Genomic DNA, 9,138 nt, shown 5'->3' with positions numbered 1-9,138 from the left:
ATGTCACACATGCTTTTATATCCATCTTATTTTGAATAGATTCTTCATTTTCCTTAGCTTTGTTGGTTTTCCAAGTACTGTCACTTATCAAATAAGTACGTAGCTCACCGAGTTTTTCCGATAGAGAAAAGTTGAAGAGAGGAACATGCTTATCGTGAAAAAATTAGCACTAGACACACAACTAGATGTATATTTGTTTATATGTATAACAAGGGAATTAATGAGATGTATATATATATATATATATAATAGGACTTCAATTTGCACATCTATGATATATTTAACATTCCTTTAATTTATATATCCAAATGCTGAAGACATATATTTTTATGAATCCAATATACAACTCCCATATCAAACCTAATTATATGTAAACTCAATCCCTGTGGCCTACGTAAGAAAAGACTAATTGATCCAAGCAAAACAAACTAAAGAAAAAAAAAAAGTAAAAAACAGTGAATTGTTTTCTGCAGCTGTGTAATCCTATAGTAAAGTTTCTTTTTCGATTGACAGCGTAATAATAATCATCATATATACCCATCTACTAAGAGGGGGGGGTGTCCAACGTTGAAGATAAAGAGAAGTGAAGGCGAAAAGACTACTTGATGTGAAATTCAAAAGATGACCCACTCACTCTCTCTTTCTCTCTATCTCTTTCTCTCCTTTTGATTTTTCTTTTTCCTCTTCTTATCCTAATTTGGCTTTGAAAAACTTTTCGGTTAAAATAGTTCCAAGGAGCAAAAGTCACTCATCTATGAGATTTTCTCTTATGTGGGGTTAATCAAACAAAGGATCAATGTTCTGCGGATTGGACAGAAAGCTTTGTTGAGCAGTTTCTGAAGAAAGAGTGTGGTTTTCACAGTGGGGAAGACCAAGAGTGAGTGAAACTGCATTCCCATGGAATAAACTTGGAGCCATTAATTCATGATCATGATGATCTCTGGAGTGAAATCGTCCCAAATCACCAACTTGGTATGTCCCAAATCCAACTGGGTACGTACTTATTTGCCTTTCTGATCTACCAAACGCAACATTATCTGGTCTGTTGTACTGATCAGTACTACCTTTCATCATATCCATGTGACCAATTGAGAGAATACTACTTGAAGAATTCTGCACTTCAGAATTAGTAGTAGTACTCCTCGGTTTCTTTGGACTCCCATGGAAGGACCTGCCCATTGGAGTAGTCGAAAACGATGAACTCGAGATTTGGTCAGCTGAAGAGTGATTTTTCTGCAGATGGTTATGATCGGACTTTGAGTATTGGAAGGCATTATTACTTCGATCATCAGCCGTTGAATTTGCTGCTGCTCCAGTGGTAGATTCTTTGTTTGCATCGTTTTTGTTTGCGTTGTTTATACCTTTTAGTTGATCTTCATGACCTTTGGTTTCTTCAATGTACATTTCTTCTACCATTGGCTTCCACAGGCGAACTCGGGCATTTATGAACCAGTTAGAAACCTGTTTATAAATATATAACTCTCATTTTCCTTTGTTTGCATATATATGGGCTTTTTTTTTTTCACATTATAAAAAATAATGAACTCTTACCAAATTAAAATAAAATTATATGATTATCATATATACCTGGCTCCGAGTAAGCCCTGTTTGTTTCGCAAGCATAACTTTGTCCGCGGTCTTGGGATACCTACAAAGGAGTATTATTGTACTGAAGTTCTAAGGCCGATCATATATGTGGTACGGCTACATATTTTATAGGTTTATACTAAACGAATCTCATAGTACTAATTATATGATTCCGTAGAAAGGTCGTGTGCAAGTTATATTAATTAAAGAGAGCTATTGTTGTCTAGTTTGAGCTTAATATTTAATGAAAAATTGTTTATCTTAAAATATATGTTGCCAATGATCATGTATAACTTCTGTTTACAATGTATTTATCTATTCAACCAACATCACAAAATTTGTTACTTTACAAAATTGTTTGTATGTAGATTACTATCTATAGCTTATCTTATAGTAATATCAATAGTGGTGCTTGATGATGATGATGGATTAAGAAGAAGATTCAAATAAAAATAAAGCAACTTTACGTACGGGTGAAGGAAGTGCTCGAAGAGCCAAGCACGAAGAACTGAAACAGCTCGTTCAGGCAAGCCTCTCTGAGGTCTCCAAGCATTGTTATTATTGTGTGGCATCATTCCCAGCTGTTGCAACGCCCGTTGCTGTCGAAGGTGATGATCCACAAACCTCAACCTCGAGCCCTCAATCTTCACACCCAAACATTCTTCTTCTCCCAAGGTCTTGCTTGTGGCCTTGATTTGGGCTGATATGGCGTCTTTTAGGCACCGAAATTGCTTCGAGATCGTCTTCAGAGCCAGCGCCGTGTATGATTTTGCTGAGCCAAATCCCACTGCCTGTTCGAACGATGAGATAACAACGTTCATTTGTTGGTGGTACTGCCTGTACCTTTGCTCCACCTTCAAATGAAAATGTGTAGAAGAGAAATATGTATATATTGTAAGATATCAACCTGCTAAGTTTAATTTGGCTAGCTATATAAATAGGTTCGAATTACTATGGCGTAATTTAATTTGTTAAACTTTTCATAATTTTACGTAAACAAACTTTTAATGTTGTTATGGGGTCTACTCCTCTTATTGGGAAAATTCTCCGACTTTCATGAGGAGCAAACAGACACAATGGTCCCAAACCCCACCAACTATTGCTTTCTCCAACATAACCAACACTATAGATTCTTTTTTTCTTTCCTTTAAGCGAATTAAGAATAAGTATATCATTGATGGCATAAACGAACCATGTGATGCAATAATATTTTCTACTTTCATCCACCTAGTCCTTTATGAACAAATTGTACCATCGATTTTTAATTTGGCATACAAACAATGACCTCTCTCTCTCTCTCTCTCTCTCAATTTATATATATATATATCTATATATATACGTGAATACATTATTAACGACTTGGTAAATTAAAAACCGAACTTGTGAATAAGCAAATCCAAAACTCAATAACATATGGTAGCATATCCACATATATGTAAATATACATATATATTTATATAAAAATTTAACTTAAAGTTTATCAAACTAAAATTCAAACTTAATATAATGTAAAAGTAACTAGGAAACGAAAGAAATGAAAAATAATGAACATGACATTACCTCATCAAGCATGCTAGCTAGTTTGGCTTTCTTTACTTGAAGTTCCTGTCTTTGCACTGTGGAGAGTTCAGCGCTTATCTTAGAACTACTACTCTCCCCACCACTATTTCGACTGCCTCCCATTTCGGGTGGCGGCGTGCTCTCCCTATAACTCTTCATGGCTTTGTCTTTGGACGCGCCGTTGGCTGAGTCGACAGCGTCCTTTCCTCCCTTGGAACCAACCTTAACAACTTCATCCAGAAGCTCTTGCGCGGCCTTCAAGTACTTTGACCCCAAAAGCACGCTTTGCAGTTGGCCACTAGTACCAATTCCATTATTGGAGACTGTCGACGACAAAGAATTGCCAGCAAAACTTCGAATACTGTCATGGCCACCTGTCGGCAACATAGTAGGAACAACCTCAATCTCTCCAGAAAGAGAAGCAGCAGCATAAGCTGCCTGCGGATGTGTCGACGAAAGGCTCAGCGACAAAGCTTGTTGCGTCGGTGAAACCACTTGCCTGCGAAAACCCATCTGGGATGCGAAATCGGCCGAGGAAATCCCTACGCTGCGCTGATTATGATGATCCATGGAACCCCAAATGTTGTATTGAAGATGAGAAGGAGTAGTTGAGGTGCCTGCGAAGGCTGAAATGTCGTCGCTGTTGGATCCGGGCACTGCGTTGGCCCCGGCGCTCGAGATTGGGACGCCGGTCAAGTGTCGGCTGTGGTGGTGCTGTTGGAGTTGGTTTGGGTTGAGAAGGAACATGTTGGCGGCTGGATGAGGTGGCGGCGGTTGGGATGTTGTGCTGTCAGAATAGGTTTGTACGTAGTTATTGGGGTTCATGAGATAAAGGGTATGCAACCCATCAGGGCCTTGGATTTCTGAACTCCCATGATTAAAGTACGTCGCCATCCTGTTCTATCTATGAAACCAAAGTACACACCTAAATTGAAAGAAAAGGAAAAAAAAAAAAAAAAAATAATATTTCTGCAACCGACTTGTACGGTACACCAATTGTGATATATATCCTTCTGCCCCTTTTTCTTTTTCTTCTTTTGGCTCAACTGTACAGCTTATCTATTAATTATATATACACAGAAAACATGATCGGATCATCATGCAGAACCTTCCATGGTCTGAAACAATAATCAAACCCACAAACGAATCAGATCGTGAAAATCCAAAGTTTACATACTTAGGATATCATATTCTATATAAGACTATAAAAAAGTCGATTCATTAGACTAAAGTATTAATAATATATATATATATATATTATTGATTGACGAAAGTAGAAATCCGAGAATTGAACAGTGATACATCTTAGAGAGAGTGATTTGTTTATAGTTGGAGAAATACCAAAAGGATATCAGCTGGATCAGTAGAATTTGAAAACATCTGAGCAGAGTTGTGTCAGTCAATCTAACTGTCTGTCTGTCATCGGAGAAAATCTCTCTTTAGGGTTTGGGAGGGGCTTTCATGGCACTTGTCAGACTCAATCTCTGCTAAACCTCACCCACTGAAAATGATAATGTAAATAAAAGACAGGTGGGCATCAACATTGTAGCCTCACAAATAAAAAGATATAATGTCCCATTATATTTATTATTGTATTTTTTAAAATAAGGGATAAAAATTGACAGTTTAAAGTAGCTCTACCCATTAATAAATGAAAAAAAATGAAAGCTATTATTACCCGGACGTACAAACTTTCCTAATTATTATATATATGTGGAGTAAAATAAAAATTTGAAGACAGTACTTGACGTCATTTGATGAGGTTATAGAATTTAATTTTTATGTATTAATTAACAAAGAAAAATATATTATAATAGAATGTAATTATAGTTAAATATTATTAGAGATTTGTATATGTAAAGTATATATGTTATATTTAAATTTGGAGTGGAACAAAAAATCAGTAAGAAAGTGGGACATAAGATGTGAACAGTTGGAAAACGAGGAAACGTCTATTTCCAACACAGTGGCAAGCTCAATAATAGAGTACGAAAGAGTAATTAATAAGTTGCTGGGAAGTCTTCTTGGCTTTTTGCAACTTTTAAAATATCTCTTTGTCTTTCACTTACTTTATAATTTCTCTTATTATTATGATTATTTTACTTTATGGTTTTTATTTTATTTAATACAAAATATATAAATATATTTTGTGGCTGCAGATGCAAGAGTAGAAGATAAAGCATTTGAAACAGCACGGGACACGCTTTGAAACCAACCACCATCTCACACAAACTTCTAATTTGATGAAAGAAAAGTAAAAAAGAAAGAAGAAGAAAGACCACACCAAGTACGTTTTTTCAGTCATTTTTTTTTACTTTTACACAATTAACCCTTCATTTATCCATGCCACTTCAAATACCAAACAATCTCACATTAGAACCAACATGCATGAGATTAAAGCCAATATTATTATTTAAATGTATATATTTTGCTTGAAAAAAAAAATTGGTTGCTTGGTATGTTCTTGATGAGATGCCAATAATTGGTCACTTTATACACCAATAAAAGAGGTATTGTTAATACCCTTTAAAATTGTCACCTACCTATTGAAAATCTTGTATATATGAACAGAAATAGGTTGGTCTAACAGTTGACTTACTAGTTATAATTATTTCTTATAGGATGACACACCCAATTGTGGTTAATAAGTGACCCTCTTGGACTTACTCTATAGGGTTATTTTTACTTGTATGAAAGCTCACAGAAATTTTAACTGTTTATTATTAGTAACAGGAGCTCGATCTGTCAACATTCTATTTCCATATATTTGCTGTTTCTATGTCCACCAAATTATAATGAGTTGCCACATCATTTACCATTTTATTCCTTAACATGCCTGTGTTCACGGCAACAGAGACATTTTTAAAAAGAAAAATGAATAAAAGATGAAGAAAAGATTGCACATGTTTCCAAACCTTTGAAGGCTCTATGATAATTATTGTACATTAATTAAAATACATTTATTTATATTCATATGTATAGTTAGATTCAAAATTTGTTGTATGAAGTTTAAGTTTTCCGTTTGTAGTTATCACATTAATTTATTACAAATAGTGTTTTATTCCTCTGGCCAATCTAGAGACTGATTAAGGAGTTGTGATATTGAAAATTAGCTTGACTTTTAAGCCTAAAATGATTCCTTAATTATTGTCGAGAGATGCAATAAATCTTGGTCCGAGAATGAAGAAAATTGAAGGTGTATTGTTTTTGTTATAAATATTATACGGGCTTCTTGGCAAAATGGCCTATTTTTTAAAGTTATTTTGCACTTTAGTCTAACTGGTCGAAAAATTTAGATAACTGGTTGAATTTTAGACAGAGGTCATTTTGCAAAAAATTATCGAAAGTAGGCCAAAGTGCAAAACCACTTAAAAAAATAGGCTATTTTCACAAATTTATCATATTATATATATGAATGTCTATAATAATAAAGAATTATTAGGTTACTCAAAGTAAAATATCACTATTAATTCTTGATTGCATTCAGAGTAATTACCCGATTTCCTTATAGCTTATTTATCTGTATAAATATGAATCTTTCTCCCATTGAAAGAAGATATACAAGAGTTTCACTATCTCTTTACATCTCTCTGTTATTCTGTCAATTTATTTTCTTTATACTTTTATATTTCTGTAATCTTAATAGTTTTATAACATGTTATCAACGTCATAATCATTCGTTGAATCTGAACTAGATGATTCAATCTTCAACCACCATCTTGTGTTGATAACAAAATTCATTATCAAGCCTCTAGTCATCATAGTTTATTGAGATAAAAATATTTTATTGCGAATGTATGTTTATATCATTACCATACTATATATATTGATCATAAAAAATATATATGTGAGTTGTTATTTTACCATTGTAATAGTATTAGATAGTTTAATGTCTTATTATCGTAAATATGATTATATTCATATGTATGTGTTCTTATTATCTCACGCATTTTATATTGATTTCTTTATACTATTTATTTTATAGTTATTTACAAATGATTACATTAGAATTTGTAAAGTTCCATGTCTATGGCATATTGAAAAAAAATTATAGATCCTTGAGATAAGGTCTTTCATATATACTGAAGATTATGCAAAAGTGATATTATTCATTAAGATATATAATTGCTAAAGAGTTGTGATATTTTAGCAAAATTCCCTAAAGTGAATATTTCACATATTTGTTCATTATATGAAATTTATGAACACAATTGTAATGCCCTGGTTACCCCAGAACAGTTACGATGAACGGTGGACCGGAAATTTGACCCGCTACCCGAGTCCTTTGGTCAAAAACGTGCTCTAAGTGTAATTAACAGGTTAAGGTGAAAAACTACTAAAAAGGAAATGGATATTTTCATTACAAACTGCTCTGCAGAGCTAATCAAAGCATTTACAAGTTGTTCTCAGTACAAAATGGTCATTACTGTTTCAAATTTACAATCCTGCCGACCTAAGCGGCAAAATAGGGTAAACCCCCTAGTTCCTCTAAGAACACCTTGACCGTGGTGGTCAAGCGGCCGCATATGTACACATCACCACCTAAGCTCTCCACTCAAGGCTAGGTGAGCTTTTCTTTCCCTTTACCTGCACCACATAGCACCCATGAGCCAAGGCCCAGCAAGAAAACACAATAAAGCATGATATAATATCAACAATGATCATAATAATCATTCAGAACCATCAGTCCAAACAAATAGGTGACAGTCGCAATAGTCACAAAAGTGGGTACATCCCCCTATAGCCATGTGACGATAGGGTCACTCGGGTTTATCTGATTAGTGAACCTTTCATAAGTTTGAACAGGATAGGTGTATGGTGAATAGTCACTAACATAACCTTCCTCATGACCTTAGAGTCATAACCCTGGAAGAACGTTCCCTAGCCATGTGACAAACAGTCACCGGGGCCATATGCCCTGGCTCTGAATAACTGGTCTTAGACCAGGCAAGCGCTTATAAGTTCATCGACCTTAGGGTCGGTCCAGCGTTAATACCCCATATGAGTCATTCAACGCTGATATCAATTATATCTAATCTTCATTTGGCTCGACGTTCATGATGGTATGCCATTTCTGACTCATTAGGTTAGTGTCCCTGACTAGTCAGTACATATACAAGTATTCAACATTCGCTAGCATTTAATAGGCAATGCATGTCCACATTTATCAATCAACATGCCTCAATAATAATCACGCATGTCACATATACACAGGGTGCAGTTTTCTTACTTCAGATTCGAGCTAGAAAGATTAAAAGAACGACCCGTGAGAACGATCAACTTTTAGTCCTTTAGCGGTCACCTAATCATAACCAAACACGGGACATCATCAATAATAATGATCAACATAGGTTTCCACACCAATATCTAGCCTCTGGAAGATCAATCCCAACTAATCCAAGTAGTAGGAACACTCCCGAGGCCTATAGCTAAGTTCCCGGGGTCAAAATGAGCAAACGGGGTGAAAACAGGGTAAGGGCTGCGGCCCTGGCACCTTGGGCCGCGGCCCCTAGAACTTCCTGAAGCAAGGGCTGTGGCGCCCAGCAGGCACAAAGAACCCCACCTGCTTCTTCAAGGCAGGGCCGCGACACCCCAAGAACAGGGCCGCGGCCCCCAACTCTGGGCCATTCCCAAACGTATTTTTAACACTCCAAAGCCTCCAAAATCATACCTAAGCATTCCCCAATCATCAAAAAAAAGTTCCCAAGCTTCCCAAAGCTCCAAAACCCTCAAAACCGAAGGTTCAAACCAACCAAAAACTCAACATTTTACAAAATCAATTCAAAGCTTAGTAACTCAAAAAACTCAAAACTTAAACTTAGATTACCTTCGATTGGAATGTTTTCCGTCAAATCCTTCGATTAAGAAGCTTCTAATCTTTCCTAGGATTGCTATGTCTTGATCCTCGCTTGATTCCGACTCCTAGAACTCGAGATATCTTCGAAAATGGTCAAACGGTAAAACGAACTATCGAAAGGGAGAACAAGAGGT

The 9,138-nt window shown here is 35.6% G+C and overlaps 1 protein-coding gene across 2 annotated transcripts; it reads right to left on the bottom strand.

Moving 5' to 3' along the window:
* Positions 1-277: 277 nt before the first annotated feature.
* Positions 278-4,691, bottom strand: LOC133788854 (BEL1-like homeodomain protein 1). Of its 2 annotated transcripts, XM_062226476.1 has the most exons (5): positions 4,489-4,691; positions 3,148-4,265; positions 2,059-2,441; positions 1,588-1,648; positions 278-1,461 (listed from the first exon to the last, which is right to left on the bottom strand). In XM_062226476.1, exons 2-5 carry the CDS (start codon positions 4,039-4,041, stop codon positions 778-780), a joined length of 2,022 nt encoding a protein of 673 aa, XP_062082460.1. In that variant the 5' UTR covers positions 4,042-4,265; positions 4,489-4,691; the 3' UTR covers positions 278-777. The 2 variants fall into 2 exon arrangements, with proteins under 2 accessions (XP_062082460.1, XP_062082461.1); XM_062226477.1 differs by lacking the exon at positions 4,489-4,691 and having other exon boundaries at positions 3,148-4,441.
* Between the last annotated feature and the right edge of the window lie 4,447 nt (positions 4,692-9,138).

The sequence above is a fragment of the Humulus lupulus genome, chromosome 7, assembly GCF_963169125.1.
Source record: "Humulus lupulus chromosome 7, drHumLupu1.1, whole genome shotgun sequence".
Classification (NCBI taxonomy): Eukaryota; Viridiplantae; Streptophyta; class Magnoliopsida; order Rosales; family Cannabaceae; genus Humulus; species Humulus lupulus.
This window is presented reverse-complemented; position numbering and strand designations above follow the sequence as displayed.